The 20,269-nt window shown below is 47.7% G+C and overlaps 1 protein-coding gene across 4 annotated transcripts in view; it reads left to right on the top strand.

The window, feature by feature from the left end:
• The window catches only part of NTRK3 (neurotrophic receptor tyrosine kinase 3), a 373,138-nt gene that overhangs the window by 96,519 nt on the left and 256,350 nt on the right, over nucleotides 1-20,269 (top strand). For all 4 annotated transcript variants that reach the window (XM_058542401.1, XM_058542404.1, XM_058542403.1 and 1 more), the window contains exons 4-5: nucleotides 9,933-10,001; nucleotides 19,663-19,820. In XM_058542401.1, coding sequence (XP_058398384.1) covers nucleotides 9,933-10,001; nucleotides 19,663-19,820 — 227 coding nt within the window. The remainder of the gene's footprint in view (nucleotides 1-9,932; nucleotides 10,002-19,662; nucleotides 19,821-20,269) is intronic.

Below are 20,269 nucleotides of genomic sequence, written 5' to 3'. Positions count from 1 at the left end.
AGGAGTGCCAGGGAGCTCTAAGGGTGCGGCCAGCCCGGGGTACCGTTCTATCCATGGCGGGTCATTAGGGTTAGTTCTGGGGAGGGGCTGAGGGGCGGGGAGGGAGGGAGGTGATGAGAGAGTATATGAGAACAGGAGGTTGAGGTCATTGCATGGAAAGACTTGAACTTCCAGGTGGAGTCAGGGCTTGATTAGGTGGGCCAAGCATTCTGGAAGAGTCCGGCAATCTGTGCCCAAGTCTGGTCTCCCATGTGTCCAGCCATGGTCCTTCTCCACCCCCTCAGCACGTGGCAAGCCCTGGCCACTCTTTTCCTTCCTGCCCTGAGCTTCTCCAGCCTGAGAGGACACCGGCAGCTCCTCAGTGATGTGGCATTGTACTTGGGGACAACTGGAGAGATTCCTTTCCATACAACAAGCTCCGTGACTGCTGGATTCTGGGACAGATTGGCCCCCGGGGAAAGGACACCTGACTTGGCTTTGGAGAACTTGTAGTCATATTTCTCCACCCGTTGACTGCTCCTCTCGACTGAGGACCTCAGTCAGTGCCTCAATGCCTGGCCTTCCCAGATGGTCTAGTGCTGCCTTGTCCAATATGGTAGCCTTGACCACCCATGGCTAGTGAGCACTTGAAATGTGGCCAGACCAAATTGAGATGTGCTGTGAGTGTAAAATACAGCTGAATTTCAAAGACACAGTACCCCCCCCCCACAAAAAAAATATGAAATGTCTCATTAGTATTTTTTTGTATTGATCACATGTTGAATTGATGATATTTTGGGTTAAGTAAAATATATTAATACAATCAATTTCACCTCTTTCTTTTCACTTTTTAAAATGTGACTTTTAGATAGTGTATGTGGCTTGCATTATATTTCTATTGGCGAGTGGATTGGCACTCCAGGGGTTGGCACATATTTTCTGTAAAGGGCCATGTACTAAATATTTTAGGCTTTGTAGGCAATTTGATCTCTGTTGTAACCACTCAACACTGATGCTCTAATACAAAATTGACTTGTATTAGTTTGCTACTGTAACAAATTACCATAAACTTTGTGGCTTAAAAGCACAAATTTATTCTTATACTGTATATGTCAGAATTCCAACATGGGTCTCACTGGTCTAAAATCAAAGTGCCGGCAGGGCTGTGTCCCCTCCTGGAAGCTCTAGGGGTGAATCCATTTCCTTGCCTTTTCCAACTCCTAGAGGTTATGCACATTCCTTGGCTTGTGGCTCCTTCCTCCATCTTTAAGGCCAGCACATTACATCTCTCTGTCCTTCCTTCCTTAGTCACATCTCTCTCTGCCTTCCTCTTCCACTTTTAAGGACCCTTTTGATTACATTGGGGCCACAGAGTAATAAAGGATAATTTCCCATCTCAAGGTCCATTCTCTTAATCATATCTGCAAAGTCCCTTTCACCATGGAAGTTGACATATTCACAGATTCCAGGGACTAGGATGTGGACATCTTTGGAGGACTCTTATTCCATCTAGAACATGGCCATAGACAACAGGCAAATGAATGGGCATGGCTGCGTTCCAATGAAACTCTATTTACAAAAACAGACTGCTGGGCTGCTGGCCATAGCTTGCTGACCCCTGCATCCAATGGTTAGCGATTCTGCACCCGATTCCAATGTGTGGATCTTTTCCCCACACCACCAAGCAATTCTCAGACCCTAGCTGGGTGTCCTACAAGTCAATTCAATTTTGACACTGTCTACCCAGAGACAGCGTCAGATCCCACAGATTAAGGGCTCGGTCCCACACGACTGCTCCCCTACCTGACACACACACTATTTAGATGCTAATTGAAAGTCCAGATTGTCACCTGTGCTACTGACCAACTGGCTATAAATCAGAGGTTCCCGGGACCCCTTCTTGGGTCCAAATCCAAGGAAACAGATTCTCCCCTAGAGCTACCTTGGATTGGATTAATTTTCTAGAATGGCTCACAGGACTCTGGAAACTCGTTTACTCACTAGATTACCGATTTATTATAAAGGATATTAAAGGATATGAAGCAACAGCCAGGTGAAGAGACACATAGAGCAAGGAGCTGAACAGAGGAGCTTCTGTCCTCGTGGAGTTTGAGGCCTGGCTCAGTGGCACATGGAAGAGTGCTGGTTCACCAACCTGGAAGCTCTCCAAGTACTTTCTTTTTGTTTTTTTCTGGAGGCTTCATGATGTAGAAGTGGTTGATTAAATCATTGGCACTTGGTGATTGATTCAACGTCCAGCCCCTCTCCCTTTCTTGGAGATCGGGGGTGGGGCTGCGATCCCTGGCAACCAGCCCCCTCATCTTTAAGGGGTTTCCAAAAGTCACCTCATTCTCTGAAGCAGTTTCAGGCACTGAGGACAAGAGACCAAATATTATAACAAAAGACGCTCCCATTGCTCTTAGCACTCAGGAAATTCCAAGGGTTTTGAGGGCTGGGAGCCAGGAATTGTGGACGAAGACCAAATATGTATTTCTTATCACAACCATCATTTCTCTAAGTATGTTCTGTGGGATGGTGATATTCATGCTAGACACTCCATGAAGAAGGTTCTGTGGTCCAGAAATTTGAGAGATTCTGTAGACCAGATCCTTCTCTTAGTAAAGGCTCTGAGAAGTTCTGCAGTGAATAAGCCCGTTTAATTTTGTTTAGGACCACATTTTTCAAGCAACATGAGTTTTTTGTCCTTGTAATACCCGTAACATTCTGCAGACCTTGGATTCCCGGGAACATGCTCTGGGAAGCCCTGGTCTAGCCCAGCACAGGGCCTCGTAGAAGAGCCACCTCCAGTCTCCTGATGGAAGGTCGAGACACCAGTCACGTCACTTGAGATTTGATTAGAGAAAGCATTTTGACTTCGTTAAAGTTCATTAAATGAGCCATCCAGTGTAATTTAGCTGAATAAAAATGGCTCAAATGGCTTTAACCCCCACTCCCTTTTACAGCAATTTAATTGAGGGAAAAGCAAATATATCAATGATGTAGAAAAATATTTCTTGGCCTTCCCGAGGAGCATTGGGCGGCAGCACCTGCTTCCTTGCCACAGGCACTGGAGCTTGAGGGTTTGGTTCGTGGGGCCTCCTTGGTGGCTGGCAGCAGGACTCGGTGACGAGACTGTATGGTGCTTCCTTCCCTCCCACCAGTTCAGTCCCAGGAGGTTGGCGGCAGCCCCCTTAACCGCTCCTCATGATGGGCCACAGCCGTCTCCAGTGTGGGGCTGACTGTGCCCAAAAATCTCAAGGTCAAGACTGATGAGGTGTGAGTTCCCTGGCTTCTGGAGAAGTGGGCGGTGGACTGTCAGCCTCATCCTTCTCCCACGGTTTGTTACTTTCCAGCAAACTCTATGTGGGGTTGGTGCTGCATCAGGGAATTCCCCTTTCTTGACCTTTCCTCCAGATTCTTCAGCAATTTCAAAAGAGGCCTGGTATGGTGTGGCAGGAGGAGGGAGCTGGCTATCTCTAAGAAGACCAAGGAGGTGTTTCTCTTATGGGGAAAATTAGAAAAGGACAGACAGATAGCTGAGGGAGTGTTGGACCTTCAGGAAGGAAGAATTGCACTTTCAAAATGCTGCCTTGGTGGATGAACGAAATAAGATTTACATCATGATTATTGCAGCCAGCAAGCCACAGCTCTGGGAGCCTGTGAGATCAGGAGGGGTTTGATCTTTATTGCTTTCTGGTTAATGGTGCTTGTTGTGCTGAGCCCATAAGGTGCTCAGAAGAGTGCTTTTTGCAAACAGCAGGATGAATCCTCTAGGAGAAGTCGGTGACCGCGGCATTCGTCTTTGGAAGGCAAGCTGAACACACCCCTAGTTCTCTATTTTCTCTTTCAACAATCTTTTGTAGGAGGAGACTGGCGGATGCCCAGGGGGAGCTGACCCACTAGACAGATACCAGATTGGATCTTAGCGGTTGGAACCTGATTGGGAAGCTAGTTCCCTAGGATGAGCAGGCATAGACAGAATGGAGGGGGTGGTGACTGAAAATCACGACTAGAGGCTTTTCAGGATCTCAGCTGGGCTGCCAACTTGGCTGTCAGGACTTTGGGGCAAATGTGGGGCTGAGGACAGGTGTATTAGTTTGCTTGAGCTGCTGTAACAAAATACCAGAGGACTGGGTGGCTTAAACAACAGAAATTTATTTTCTTACAGTTCTGGAGGCTAGAAGTCCAAGATCAAGATGTCGGCAGGGTTGGTTCCTTCTGGGGCCTCTATCCCTGGCTCGTAGATGGCCGTCTTCTCCCTGTGTCCTCACATGGTCTTCCTCTGTGCGTGTCTGTGTCCTAATCTCTTCTCATAAGAACACCAGTCATACTGGATTAGCGCCCATCCCGATGGTCTCATTTAACCTTAATTACCTCTTTGAAGGCTCTAATCTCCAAATAAAGTCACATTCTGAGGTCCTGGGGGTTACGACTTCAAGTGATGAATTTGGTGGGAACACAGTTCAGCACATAACAGTAGAAGAGAAAACCAAAGTGAGAGGGTCTGAGGAGACGCAGAGGCAGAGTGACCAGACCATCCAGGAGCTGAAATGGGAGCAGAGCAGACCCTAATGAAGGTTCTGCAGTGCTGACATGAGCAGGTGGGGATGCCAGGCTCAACAGTGCAGGGGAGGGGCGGTCTGGTTTAATCGCACAGGGATGGCAGGGCACCTGCTACCAACAGTCCCTTACATACTTGAGTCCCAAGACATAACCTGCCCCCTGAGCCTGCCTGTACCAGTCGAAGAGGAGGCGCTTCTGACTGTCTGCCCCACCCTTAATTCAGGAGATCCATGAAGCCTTCCATTTTCAGGGTCACTTTTTTTTTTTTCCCTCCCCCAAAGCCCCAGTAGATAGTTGTATGTCGTAGTTGCACATCCTTCTAGTTGCTGTATGTGGGATGCAGCCTCAGCATGGCCGGAGAAGCAGTGTGTTGGTGCGCGCCCGGGATCTGAACCCGGGCCGCCAGTAGCGGAGCGCATGCACTTAACCGCTAAGCCACGGGGCTGGCCCTTTCAGGGTCACTTTGTGGATGGGGCTTAGTGTCCCCTTCTCAACTCTCAGCCCCAAAGGATGTGGTGTGTTTGGGGCAACAAGAATTTATCTGGTTGGCTTCTCTTGGCAACAGGGTCCATCTTGTGTGACCCTCTTCTTGGACAGTAGGATTCCCAGCTTAGAGGGTGACATCCTCCCCAGTTGTGGGGCTCCATCCTGCTGCAGTTGGGTGCCCCCTTTAGGACAGTTCTGGGACTGCTTCCCATGCTGAGGTTTTTGCCTGGGAGGATCCCTGTTCACCACGGGGTTAACGCAGGAGGGGCCTCATCAGCCCCTTCTCTCCTCTGGGTCAGAGTTTGGCCATCTGTGTGTCTCACTCCCTGTTCCCAGAGCAGCCAGTAGCTGCATCATCATCGTTCATTACCCTAGGCCCCAGAGTCTGGGCTGTGCGAGAGCAATAGTGCAGGACAAAATTAATGACTTTGTTTGCTAGTCTCAGATGAGGGATAGAGGGGGCATTGTCACGGAGCTTGATTTTGAGAAAGTGTTTGATGCATTATCTTGTAAAATCTTGCTCACCAAATTAATTCCAATGGTCAGGTGGCTTGGAAGCTGGCCATTGACCCAAGCAAAAGTCAGAAACGGGTGGTAATGGATCTGTTAGGGACGAGGCTCCGGGAAGAGGCTGCTGCGGGGCCCAGAGGCAGGATGGTTCTTAATTAACTCTTGTGTGATGAGCAGGGTAACCAGCCCATCAATAACTGGTGACAGGTGAATATAGGTGAGGTAACAGCTGGAAGGAAAATCAGGGGCAGTGCATTCTGAGCGGCTGGTAATTCTGTTAAAGCCCTGGGCCTCAGCTTCCCCATTCACTTTGCACCGTGAGTGTTTATGAGTGCCTGTGAGGGCAGGATGGCCTGAGGCATGCCCTGCTTGTCTTGTGGTGGGTGTGTGTTTGCCTTACTTGTTCTTTGTGTATATGTTTTGCTCTGGGGCTGGATCCTTCTATTGTGTGTGTATGGTAGGGTGCTGTGTACAGTTGCACAGGTTGTGTGCACTGCACTCCTCCTGGGACCTGTGTAGCACAGTGTCGCTGTCTCTGGGAACACCCACTGCTGCGGGGCCCAGAGGCAGGGCCCAGAGTTGTGAGTGTGTGTACTGGGAGTTTACGTGTCTGTGTATTGGTTGCAAATGTTCCTGGGTATATCGCTTGTTGCCTGTTTTGGAGTCTTTTCGTTAAGGCTACTCAGAGCTGTTCAACTTTGGACAGCAACGTCTGAGCCCCAGGTTCCTCGTCTGTAGCGTGGAGATAATAGTATTACCCGCCTTGTATGGTTGCCGTAAGTATTAAATGAGATCATGAATGCAAAAGTGCTTAACACAGTACCCCATGCTCAGTAAGCTCTTGGTGAATGGCAGCTGTTGATGTGGTTGTGGTGCGGGGAGGCAGGGAGGTGTGAGAAGAGGAGAATAGCTGCGCTGTAGAAGGAGTGAGGGCAGCCTTTCCCTCCAATGAGAGGAGAAGGTGACCTGTGCCCCAGGAGTGCTGCAGTGCGCTCCCTCTGGTCAGAGAACTGGAGGAATCCCAGGGGCCCTTTCTCCTCCCATGGGGCTTGGTGGGTTGGGGAGGTGCGAGAAGGAGGTGAAGCCGAGACCCCCCCCCCCGGGGGAGCAGGAGTCCCTCCCGCTTCCGGGTGTCCCAGGCTCCTCCCCGCCCAACCTGTAATAAGCAGATAAAGCTATTTTCTTATTCTTTATTTGCCCGGAATGCCTGTTATTTTCTTTCCTTCAGAATCCAATTTTCTCTTGACATTTCTGCCTAATGTAGCAAAACATGACCTTTGTGAAAGGACGTTGCTGGCAGCCTGCTCCCCGCCTTGGGCTCCCCAAGAACTCCTGGCACACTCCTGGCTGCTCCTCCCTTGGAGACAGGCAGGGGTGCCCCTTCCTCTGGGACACTCCCACCTCCAGCTTCTCCCTCCGCGGCTGCATGTTCCCCACGGCTCGGTGGATCTGGGGCTTCTGGCTGCTGGCTCCCACAGGACACTGCTGCTCAGCTTTAGAACCACGGGCTTTGTTCAAGCTGGTGCTGGAGTGGGGTGGAGAGCTCAAGGCGGGCTGGGCCGGGTCTAACTTTTGCTGCTGTTGATGATGCTGTTGTGCATAGACAGCAAACCAGGAAAAGCGAAATGAAACAAAGACTCCTACCTGGATGAAGCAAATGCTCCCATTTACTGAAATGTCGTGAAGGTGAATGGCAATGGAGACTCACAAGGTGGTACCAAAACTTGTTGCCCTTGACCCTAAGTTCCGAGCTTCGGGTCTACTACCTAGTGTAAAGTCAGCGACTTGATGGGGGCATGCGTCTGATCCCCTGTTCCACCCTCCCAAGCAGAAGAGGGAACCCCATGGGGAGCTGTGCTCCATTGGTGTCCTCAAGCAGTCATCACACACTTCTGTCATCACCTCCTTCCTCTTGATCAGTCGGGGAATGGAGGAAATTTGTCAGAATACGACACACGGTGGTTAGGGTTTTGTGAACCTGAGTGTGCGGATGGGTTAAGGTCTATGACTTCCAGTGAGAGCCTGTGCTGTCACTCACACCAGTGCTCTACAGCCCTGCGGAGAGGACTGGGAGGGAGTGTCGGGGTGTGGGGCAATCTTAGAGAGGGCTATGTGGGCTTAAGGACTCTGAAAGGAGACAGTGCTGGGTGCAGGGGAGGGAGCAGAGCAACAGATTTGGGGGTCACCTACCTGTGGTTCTCTTCCCTTCTCCACAGTCCCCTGCACCCTCAGAAGAGGGGCTGCCTCCCTAACACAGTCACAGGCTGTCACGAAAGATAGGGCTGCCTCAGATGAGAAGGGAAGCCCAGTCTTGTAGGTTGTCCTTGTGTTTGAGCATCTGTTCCTCTGATGAGCTGTGTACACTCTGTCACCTCCCCTAGCCTGAACTTCTCCAGGACCTCCAGACCCAGGCACCCAGCAGCCTATTTGGTTTCTCTCTTTGGATAGCTAACAGGGGTCTCAAACTTAGTATTTGCAAGGGGGAGGCTCTTGATCCTCACCTCCCCCTCACATGTGACCCTTTTGCAGCCTTCCTCATCTCACTAAATGACATCTCCACTTGCCTGGTTGCTCAAGTCTCTTTCCCTCCCCTCCCAGATCCAATCCAATGGGAAGTTCAACACCTCGCTCGCATGACTGCATCTGCTTAATTATCTCTACTCTCTCTTCTCGCCTGGAATATTGCGGCAGCCTCCTAATTGGTCTGCCAGCTTCCAGTCTTGGCCTCCTATTTTTAAAAATGATAGTTAGATTATGCCACTTCCCTACATAAAACCATCTACTTCCTTCCCGTTGCTCCTTAAAATAAAATCCAAACTCCTTACCATGGCCAGCAAGGTGGGAGTGGCCTGCCCCCCCCTCCTACTCACTGCAGACCCCTCTCCCCTGCTTCCTTCCTCTCTGGCCTCCTTTGTGGCCCCCGGGCCCTCTCAGGTCTTTGCACTTGCTGCTTCCACTGCCTAGAACAATCTTCCCTGGCATTGCTCGTCCTCAGTCTTCTCGTCTCTGCTCCGATGCTACCTTCTCAGGTGCACGCACTTCTCTAAGCACCTGTCCCTCTTGAAGTAGCCCTTTCGCTCTCCAACATCAGTTCCCTGCATCACTTTGTTTATACTCTTCCTTCTACTCATCACAAACTGCAAATCTATTGCTTATTCATTTGTAACTGGAATGTAAGTCCCAGAGGGACCTTACCAATCATCCACCCCCCCATTCCACAGTGTCGCCTATATTTGGCTCTCAACAAGTATTTGTTGTAGAAGTCATTTAAATATAGGTGCACCTGTAAGCATGTGTGTGTAAATAAGACTCTGCGTTTGCATTTATTGCCTATGTGCTTAATAGACACAAATACACACATGCTTGTGTGTGTGTGGATAGATATTTACCTAAGTGGAATCCTTCCTGCCATCCGTTCTCCTCAGTAGATGAGTACATTGTTCCATGTCATTCTTGCAATGTGGAACTGCTGCCTTTAACACATCAAAAGTTGTTTGTTGAGCCTGGCAAAGTAATAACTGTGGGCGTGTTTCTTCTTTTATTCAGAAGACTAATGGCTACTCCTTTTCCCTGTACATCCTAATGAAAATAATTAAATAGCCATTAGGAGGAGAACAGAAGTGTGAACAAAAGGCTGATGACTTGATCATTGATGGGCATGTTTGCTGGGGGAGGGATCAGCTAAAAGGAATGTAGGTGACCTGCAGAGTTGTTTTGTCCTGTGTGAATAAGAATGCTTGTTGGTAAAGGGTACATAGTCTCACTTACGCAGGATGAATAAGTCCAAGAGATCTACAGTACAGCAGAGTGCATAATTGACAATACTGCATTGTATACTTAAACATTTGTTAAGAGGGTATATCCTACGTTAAATGTTCTTATCACACACAAAAAAAATAGGGAGAGAGAGGGAGGAAATTTTAGAGGTGATGGTTAAGTTTTTGGCACTGTTTATGGTGATGGTTTCACGGATATATACTTACCTTCAAACTCACCAAGACGGATATATTAAATATGCACAGGTTTTTGGATGTCAATTCTACCTCAATAATAAAGAAAGGATGCTTGTCGGCTTTTGTACCCTGAGAGCTCTCTGTCCTGTAGAAAGGGAGCTTCAGAAAGGCACCTGGAACTTTTGTTGTTGTGAGAAGCTATGGGAGAATGACCAAGAGAACTCTTGTTTTTTTTGATTTGTAAAACCTTGCCCTTTAAAAGGCCTCAGAATCTTCTCCAAACCTCATCTGTGGACTACTGGCAGACCTATGGATAGCAGAATGGAGCAAAGGAGAAGAAGAACAAAACCAGGTTCCTGTGAAATGACCAAGCTTACTACCAAGAGCATTAATTATGCCAGATCTGCCCTTTAATTTCTCCTTTATTTGTCCGTCTTGCAGAAACCTGTCCAGTAACCGGCTCACCACACTGTCATGGCAGCTCTTCCAGACGCTAAGTCTTCGGGAATTGTAAGTTCGGTTTGAAGACCTTCCAAGTAGTGGAGTTGTGGTAGAGGTGGCGGGGAGAAGTGTCGGGCAGTGGGGCCCTCTGAGGCTGGGCATACACTTGAAGGGGCTCCTTGGGTTGGATGACACGAGGTGTACCATGTTCAGTGAGAGCGGGCCACCCTGTTGCTTGATTTCTGATGCTCTTTCTGGGCAAAATACATTTCAGAAGACAGGAATCTCATCTCTGGGCAGGACCTAGTTTTGTGATCTTTAGGTAATTAGTCATAATAGTATTGATATTTATAATAATAAAGAGTATTTATCAATTTATAATAACATTCATAACATTAACTTTGTAGATTATCAGGTGTGCTTTCATTTACATGCCCTTAGATTTATCATCACAAGCATCATGGGAGGTAGGTATTATTATACCTCCCATATAAAATGTGTTTCTACATTTTAAGGTGAGGGTTCTGAGCCCCCAAAAGGCATGCAAGATGTAGCCAAGATTGCATTGTCAGGGACTGGCAGAGCCAAGACTTGAACCCAGGCCTCTGGCTTCAGATTGCATGTCTTTTTCACCACTCTTGATCTCCTGTCAGCCTATTTGGCTTGAGTATGGGCATCCCTGGTGCCAAGGCCATATATTTATTCAATCTGCCTGTGGCCTGCTTAGCTTTGCTGCATTCTGAGGCTGATCACTGTACCTCTACCCCAGCCAGCCATTTTGCACAAACACACGTTGGATGGGTAAGTGAAAATTTGTGACCACTGCTGGAAAAAAATAACTCATGTTGATGTGTGAGTCATCAGGGTCATCTCTGTGCATGAAGGACAGCATATTATGTTGAGGGAACAAATCAAGGAATAAATTGAAAAGGAATTGAGGCATGGATGAAGTTAGGGAGTCTGGGTTCCAGAGACGCTGCTCATGTGTTCCCATTACTTGGTGACTCAGATCCAAATTCACCGAATGCAGATTGCTTTACTATCTTTATCAAGAGGCAATGACCTTGGATCCCTGCTCATGCCGTTGACCTTTCAGCTTGTTCTCCCTCCACGTGGGAAGACCTGAGTTCACAGATGAGTCAGAAGCTCACCTTTTCTGACCAACTGGGCAGGGAGGGGATATTTACATCCAGCATCCCAATAGCCTATCACCCCGTGATGGCCTTGCATCTACTTATCCTCATAGGCCTAAATGCCCATCGGATGCTTCAAAAGGCCATTCCAGAGATGAGAGGTACAGAGAGTGTCTCTTGGACAGTGAGGGGGTGTTTAGGAAAATACTGCTGTGGGTTGCTTTCCTTTCTTAGGATTTTACCCCTGCCACCAGGCTACTCCTCTGGTATGGGCACAATAGCCGTAATGATCAGAGTTCTTTAGTCACAAATGGCTGAGATACAAATGTGCACCAATAAAAACTCCTACTTGAGAGGCCGGCCTGGTGGCGCAAGTGGTTAAGTGTGCGCGCTCTGCTGTGGCGGCCCGGGGTTCGCCGTTTTGGATGCCGGGCGCGCACCGGCGCACCGCTTGGCAAGCCATGCTGTGGCGGCGTCCCATATAAAGTGGAGGAAGATGGGCACGGATGTTAGCCCAGGGCCAGTCTTCCTCAGCAAAAAAAGAGGAGGATTGGTAGATGTTAGCCCTGTGCTTCCTCACAAAAAAAAAAAAAATAAACAAAAAAAATAAAAACTCCTACCTGAGCTTGGAAAAAGGTAAACATATACTTATTTGTTTATAAGGCATTGAAAAACCAGACTATGTCACAGACATCTAAATGTCGGACTGTTACACTTGGTGCCTTGTATTCATTCCTGTCTTTGTAGATGGAAAAGACCTTAGACGTAAATTGACATGACAGCTGTGGTCAGCTAACACTGATTTCTGAGATTTACTCTGTGCCAGGCACTATGCCAAGCAATCTATAGAATTATGAACATTATTTAATTTAATCCTGATACTAATTCTATAAGGTAGGAATTATTACTACCACTTCACATTTGGGGACACTGAGGTACTTAGCAAGGTTAAGTATCTTATTTAAGGTCACCCATAAAATAAGTGGTAGCATATGGACTCAAGGTCATGACCGCTATGCTCAGCTATCTCCCAACTTTTGCAATCTGTTTCCAATCCAAGGATCTGTTCTACGATAATTTTTGAAAAGTGCATGATTGCAGTTCTTCCTTTCATTGCCCTAGCACTGATCAGGGCCCTGACACAAAGGAGCTAATTATGGGCTCTCTTTCTTGGGAGTCTTGCATCTAGTTCTCCTGGAATGCCTACCGCTTCATCTGTGGGAGGCCAGGAACAGCATCTCTCCAGGGGACATCTGGGGTCTGCAGTTGGCTGAATTATTGAGAAAATGTTCAGTGCTCCTTCTAAAAAAAATCACTAGATACGAAATCAATGGTGTGCTTCCCTGGTGGCCTGTTTCATGCAGTTTTAGAAACACTTGTTCCATGGATATATATTTAAAGAAAATGTCAGATTTCTCTCAGAGGATCATGGGATTCTGCATTCATCTTTGCCTGAGATCAATACATTGGTGAGCTATATGTGACTTATGGAGGAATGAAGACATTCCCTCTAGTGTGAGTCACTGTGTGAGAGCCGCCATGTCCACAGAGTATTATATTTCTGTCATATTGTTAAATAAGAAAAAAATTATATTGGGAAATAAAGAAGCCCCCCTCTAAGGAGCAATCGCCCTGGTAGGGGTCTATTTTTTGAGGAGGAATTGAATGTTGAGAGTGGAAAATGTATCTTTTGGCTGGAGGGACGGCATGTTGGCTCTTAGCTGTGGCTATGATTAAAATCCAAACAATCCCAGTTCCTGGCAAATGGAAGAAGGGGTAGTATTTTCTTGTCCGACTTCCTGATTAGTCCACATGGCGCCATCTGCCACAAGCCATCTAAACTTCCAGGGTCTGCCCAACGGAGCCTGTGGGCTGGAGGGTGGGGATGGGTCGGGTATTTGCAGGGAGAAAGAATTTTGGCCCTGGAGGAGAGAGGCCAGAGGGACATGGCTCTGTGTGCTGTGGCAGCCAGAAGATCACAAAGCCAAAAGCGTGAGGCTTAGAGCAACCTTCTGCAGAACAGAAGGGGCAAGCTAAGGTATTCAAGGATTTGTTAGCTCATTTCGTTCTGTCACTGAGGACCTCTGCCTACCCCAACCAGTTCCTCCCCCACTAGAGAATCCCTGACATAGGAACCGATGCTGCTGGGATTCCCTAACGGAAGGGCCGTCTACGACTTTTCCAGTAGTAGAGAAGGAAAAGGAAGAGGTGTGTATTCAGCTCCTAATATGAAAGAGGTCCTGTCTCATCCTTGGAACAATCCCATGAGGGAGGTATCATTATAACCAGTTTTACAAATGAGGGACTTGAGGCTTGGCCAAGTTGAACAACTGGTCCAAGATCACAGAGCTTGTAAATGGTAACTCTGGGAATTAGTATTATGATTATTAGCATTACCCCATCCAAGTCTGCTGTTTCAAAAGACCAATACTCTTTCCTAATACAGCTCAGCAAAACACCCCACATGCTTAGCGTCTCCTTCCAGAAACCACTCTCAAGATGGTGTCTCCCTGAGTGGAATCACAGGGGAAAAACACCCGAACAAGTTAGCATATCAGAGCCCTTGTCATGTGCCAGAGCCTTCCTGTTCTCATTTCTCATTTACTTTTGTGAGTTGAAGGATATGGTTGTGGCCGAGCACCGTAACGTGAGGACCTGGACCTCGCTAGTCCAAGTTGTGTTTCTCTTACTGAGAGAACCGGAAGCATCTTTCAAGACTTGTTTAGGAGTGGCCAGCACTATTCCAATGGCATGGTTTTGAACAAATTTGAGTTGGCATTTCAGAGTGCTCTCAGAAGCTTCTGGTTATGGCAAGATGGTGTTTTTTCCTTACAGAGAAGATTGGAACTGTCTGTCCAGAAATCAGAGCAAGAATCAAAGAGATTGTCTTAGAGATAAAAATGAACTGGAAAGAAAGGAAGCTTGGATTCTGAATCCCGTGATACAATTTAGGCAAAGGCAAGAGGCACCAGAGGATATAAACCCACAGCACAGAAACCCTCCGTAAATACCCTAAGGGCCATTAGTGTATCTTGAACAGGCTTCTCTTAATACCCTGCACGCGCGGAGCAGACATGATTAAAATAGATCGGAATATTTCATTTTCTTAAAGCAAAGTCATAATTACCTCTAGTATAATTTGCACATTTTATAGACTTGGTAAAATATTAACTTGGTATTGGGATGGGTTTGGGCTGATCCTTGCACTTTCCTTCTCCCTGTCCTGGCCATGACCACTTTCCACGGGTCTCAGAGAAGTCACTAAGCAATCATATTAATAATAGTGTTACTATAATAATAATTTCAGGCCTCTTTATAGGCCCTTTTAATTCACAAAGAACGTTAACATGTATTATCACTAATTCTCATAATAACTGGTGAAGAAAGAAGGTCGAGCACAATCACCCCCATTTCATGGAAGTTAAAACAGAGCCTTGGAAAATTAAATTATTTGCTGTATTAGTTTCCTCGGGCTGCCTAAACAAATTACCACAAATTTGGTGGCTTAAAACAACAGAAAATGATTCTTTCACTGTTCTGAAGGCCAGAAGTCGAAATCAAGCTGTCGATAGGGCTGCATTCCCTTCAAAGGCTCTAGGGAGGGACACTTCCTTGTCTTTTCCAGCTGCTGGTGGCACCTAGGGTTCCTTGGCTTGTGGCCACGTCACTGCAGTCTCTGCCTCCATCTTCCATGGCTGTCTTCCCTGTCTCTTTGACTTTGCTCTCTCCCTCCTTTATCTTGTAAGGACACCCAGTCGTTGGATTTGGGGCCCACCTAAATCCAGAAGGATCTCATCCCATGATCCTTAACTTGATTACACCTGCAAAAACTCTAATTCCAAATAAGGTCACATTCACAGTTACTTTTTGGGGGACACAATTCAACCTGCTATGTTTGCCCAAGGTGACACACCTGGCTCAACCCAGATCATTTGTTTGTGTACCTTCTCTACCATCAGACTTTTGTTCTCTTCAGGAGGCCTGTGCTGATCACTTTGCCCTTTGGGCATGCTTTCCTCTGCAACAGCAGATCTGGGGTCCTCCCTAGTTTTCCACTGTCTGGCCCCAGGACTACCACTGGCAGCACTGATGCTGTGGAAGGGAGAAGAAAACCGAAGTGATGACTGGAGGCGAGTCGGTGTTTTCTGAACACCCCGCCATGGCCTTGGCTGTGCAGCAAAGTGTCTGTTCACGTGCCTGGATGGGCCTGAGTTAATCTGTGGGAAGCCCCTAGGGCCCTATGACTAGGCCCGGGGCCATCTTGGGGCAAGGGCTGGGTGTTGGTAAGCTTTACCCTGAAGCAGCTGCTGCTGTATTACTCCTGGGGCCTCCTGCATTATTGATGGAGCAGGGAAAGCCTTGCTTTAGGCTCTGGAGTCTGCCCCTGAAGCCCTGGCCAAGGGGTCGTCTGCTAGAAACCTGATTTGATGGGAGAACGGACAGCATCACTTAGACCCAGGGCTTGCCCTTCTTTGCTTCTGGCCCACCTCGCTGTTTGAATCCTTTCTTGTCAGGATATGAAGACAATGGTGGATTTGCCCAGGGTGCCACTGTTTTGAGACTCAAAATGTTTTCTGCTGTGAGTGTCTTGCTCTCTAGGAGGAAAGTCCAGAGGGATGGGGGAAAAACTCAAGGTTCTTTTGCAGTTTCCAGGAGACTCTGGGTTGGAGGAAAGGACCAGGTCTCATGGTGCATCCCTTCTGTTGGATCAGGTCCTGGAGGAAAAGGATGGAGGGAAACAAAAAAGCTGTTAAAGTGTGCTCCTGCCTGGTGGTGTCTTAGGCCTGTCCCAGATATCTCATCAAATTTTCCCACTCGCCTCGGGACGCTTTGACACTGTCTGCCTTTTGGGGGGCCCCTGAGATGTTGGGATACACGGCAGTGCGGGGCTCAGACAGGAGGCAGGACTGAGTAAAGTACCTGTGGCTTGAAGCAGCCCAGCCAAGCCCCTCACTTGTCTAGTCTTTTCCACCCAGGTGGATAATTTGTATTTTTACAACTGCTTGATAATGAATGAGCACATCTTGTCAAGTGAGCAGCTGGGACAAACCAGGCTGGCCTGGTTCGGTTAGATTATATTCAAGCATCTGGACCCTCAGTATCATTCCAGCAAGGCTGCCAGGCTTCTCTTTGCAGCCCCTATAAGGTGAATCCAAACTCCTGCTCCACCTCCTCCCACCTCCCTTTGCCCCGCACACGCTGGGCAGCTAATTTGACCTTCTGCTCTTCCTAAGGAAGCCATCAGACGTCCCCTTCCCTGGGCTTCCTCTTGTTGTGGGGGTTAAATGGGGTGATGCGTGTAAGGCATTCAGCATAGTGCTGGGTACCTGGTAAGTGTGATGCAAATGTTACTCTCCTATTACTTGTGTGGCTTCACTCTCATTTCCTCCTATCTACATTCTTTCTTTCTCTCTCCTATTTCTTAACCCCTGGCACATATCTCCAAGGCTTCTGGACCCCATCTTTCCCTTTCCTCTCCTAGGACCTTTATCTCTCCCTGCCCATCCCTCAGCCCTGCCCAACCCCATTCCTAGTATGTTGACCCTCTTCCTTTCCATTTTCTTCTGTTTTCAACCAAAGACTCTTCTCTCCTCCATTGATTTTCTGTCTCCTGGAGCTTAAAACCTTGGGCTCGTCTTCCGCTCTTCTCTTTTCTTCTACTTCCAACAAAGCACCAAATACCACCTTGTCTTCCTCTATGATGTTTGCTCTATCTTCCCTCTCCCTCTCCCCACTTTTTACCACTCCACTCTTGACCCTTATTAACTAGGCAGCAGTTCTCAAATGGTGGTCCAGGGTCCCTTGGGAGTCCCCAAGACCCTTTCAGAGGACCACGAGATAAAGTCTATTTTCATAATAACACTATGACGTTATTTGCCTTTCTCATCCCATTCTTCCACAAGCGTACAGTGGAGTTTTCCAGAGGCCACGAGACATGTGTTAACATCATTACTCAGATGACTAATGGAGTTTGTGCTAATGCATTCTTATGTTTTAAAATTTTCTCAGTTTTAATTTCTAATACGGTAAATAGTGATAGATATAATCCACATAAACAAAAGCTCTTTGAGGCCCTCAGTAATATATGAGAGTGAAAAGGAATTCTGAAACCCAAAAGTTGGAGAACATCAACCTAGAGCCTGCCATCCTATGTGGCGCCTATGTGTGAACGAGAAAAGATGCCCCCTCTGGGTGGATGTAGCCCCATGCCAGGACTGGGTCTGGTCAGGCTGTGCAGACCAGATTTCATTTCACGTTTATCCCTTTGGCTGGGTGCCTTTGAGAACTGCACACACTTCATGACTGTACACGGTGACCCTACGTTTATAAGACATCCTAACTGCTGTCCTAACCAGTCTCTAGCTCTCTTCCTCTCCAGTTTATCCTGTACAATAATACTCTTCTTACAGACCTGCTCTGTTCATATCATTCTCCAGCTCCAAGGGCCTCAATGGTTCTCACTGCCTCTTGGATGAATTCCAAACTTCCTGATGTAGCAGTGAGCGTCCTCCACCATCTGGCTTCCACTCACCTTTCTAGCTTTATTTCATAGTGCTCCTTCACACAAACTTGGTGCCCAGGTGCAACCTTTCTTCCTGTTTTCACATCTCAGCCTACAACATCTCCTCTAACTCCCCCCGCCGTCTCTTCCTCCATGCACTCCTGAAGTCAGGGATCTTGTCTTACTCCTCTTTGCATGTCCCATTGCGCCTAACAATGCCTTGTGCATGGCAGACGGGGTGGAAAGTGCGTGGGTTTTGGAATCCAACAGGCTAAGGTTTGAGACCTTACTTTGTCACACAACAGCCCAGGGACCTTGAGCATGTGACTTAACCCCTCCAAACATAAGAGGGGGTCCCTCATCTGTATGGGGTCAATACTGGCTGTCTTGTAGGGTAGCTGTGAGAAGCAGATGCTCAATAAAGGTTAGTTCCCTTCGCCTCTTCTGAAAGAGTGCAGTGTGCAGAGAGAAGTCACCAGCACTTTAGAGTAAGAGGGTATCATGCAGCGGTGTTCGCACATTCTATCTGCCGTTTCCCAGTGGCTAGAATACACCAACTCCTCCCCCAGGGACCTCACTGTTTCCTGAGTAATTCTGAGTAATTCTGATGCATGCTTAACTATTTTGGAATTTGCCAGTTGTCAAAAATATCCTGGGTCTTAGTGCAGTTACCCAAGCACCCCTCCCTCTGGGCCACAACAGATTCATCTCCTTACTAGTCCAGAAAGAGAATCATGTTCCCCCTAATGATCCAGGCATTTAGATTTATCATGTGCTCTTTAATTTAACAGTTTTACATCAACTAATGCCCTTCAATGTCCCCCTGTTGAGATAACCCCATCTAGAGGGGAGGTGACTCACTCTAAGTCACAGGGAAAATCAGTGGAGAAGGAAGGCCTTGAACTTTACTCTTTCCCCATCAGACAGTCTTCATCACCAAGCCGAGGGCTCTTGGAGAACAGGGACTGTCTTATTCATCTCTGTATCGACAGCACTCAGCCCCCGGCCAGACGTGGAACAGGTGCTTATTAAGGATTTTGTTGAATTTATGAAAGAATAAAGCTGGTCCCAAGATGGGCTTTGAGCAGATCTTGGAAATAGTTAACCACCTACTCCCAGGGAGAGTAACCCTTCCTCCCTCCCTGCCTCCTTCCTTCCTTCCTTCCTTCCTTCCTTCCTTCCTTCCTTCCTTCCTTCCTTCCTCCTTTCCTCCCTCCCTCCTTTCCTCCTTCCTTCCATCCATCCATCCATCCATCCATCCATCCTCCAGTCCTTCCTCTAATCATTCAACAAGTATTTTTGCACCAGATTCAGTTGTAGATCCTGGGTATACTACAATGAGCCAAATAGGCAATGTCTCGACCTCAATGGAGCTTAATTTTTTATGTGGGGAAACAGATAATAAACAAACAAGCAAAAAAATCTTTAAATTGATGGTGGGTGGTGACAAATACTAGAAAGAAGAAGGGACTGGGCAGTATTAGGGCAGGGGTTGGTGGTGGCTTTTTTATAGAGGGTGGTCAGAGAAGACCGTATTATTCCTTAATAAAGTGAGGGAGCCAGTTTAGCAAATATGTTATGGATAAGAACTCTGCAGGCAGACGGGACAACAAGTGCAAAGGCCCTGAGGCAGGAGCATGCTGGTTATCCTAGTGAACTTGACAGACAGCAAGTTCAGTGTGGCTGAAGAAGAGGAGGGGAAGGTGCGGTAGGAGATGAGGTCAGAGAGATGATGCAGAGGGATGCAGATCCCCTAGGCCTTTGGCTGTGACTTTCAGTGAGATGGGAAGGCACTGGAGGGCTTTGAGAAGAGGAGCATCCCAAGCTGACGTATTTTAAAGGGTCTTTTTGCCAGGTGAGTTAAGTGGGGTGGATTTCTTTTTTTAAATGAGTTTATTAGTTTAAAAACTAAATAAATTCATGGACTTACATAAGCTTTTTTTTTTTTTTACTTCTTTTGAGACCTTGCTAAACCTCTTCTTTCTTTAATCTCTGAAGAGCAGGCAAGTCCTAGGAGCTCACAGTCCTAGAGCTGGGGAGGGGGCTGGGCCATCTTGGGTTCAGGAGTTCCCTTTCCCTCTCTTCTTGCCCACAGGAGATTGGAGCAGAACTTCTTCAACTGCAGCTGTGACATCCGCTGGATGCAGCTGTGGCAGGAGCAGGGGGAGGCCAGGCTGAACAGCCAGAACCTCTACTGCATTGGTGCCGACGGCTCCCAGCTCCCCCTCTTCCGCATGAACATCAGTCAGTGTGGTGAGTGACCTGCCTGGCCCCGGCTGGCTCCAGGAGGCATGCCTCAGATGCAAGAGATGGTGCTGCATGTTAGCCTGGAAAGCCAGGGCCTTCCGTTCCCCACTGCCTCCTAGCCTTGAACTCTGCATCGGGTGCGGATCTGACTTACCTTTTAACTCCTTGGTCATTCCTGTCCTTTCACGACCCAGCCATGGGAAGGTTGGTTTCTGGAATACAGAAAGGGGTTGACTGTGCCCCTTCTCATCAGACCAGATTCCTTTCTTTTTGTGAGTTACTTGTCAATGAGTCCTGAAGGAGTGTATCTCAAAGTGGTCTCTGGACCTCCCGTATCAGGAGCATCTAAGGCACTTTTAGAAAAGCAGATTTCTGCACCCAACCACAGACTTTCTGAGAATGTCTGGGGATGGGTTCCAGAAATCTGAATTCCTAGCAAGCTCCCTGTGGGAATC

This window comes from Diceros bicornis, chromosome 5 (assembly GCF_020826845.1).
Source record: "Diceros bicornis minor isolate mBicDic1 chromosome 5, mDicBic1.mat.cur, whole genome shotgun sequence".
NCBI classification, from domain to species: domain Eukaryota; kingdom Metazoa; phylum Chordata; class Mammalia; order Perissodactyla; family Rhinocerotidae; genus Diceros; species Diceros bicornis.
The sequence above is the reverse complement of the archived record's forward strand: the minus strand, read 5'-3'. Positions and strand labels throughout refer to the sequence as shown.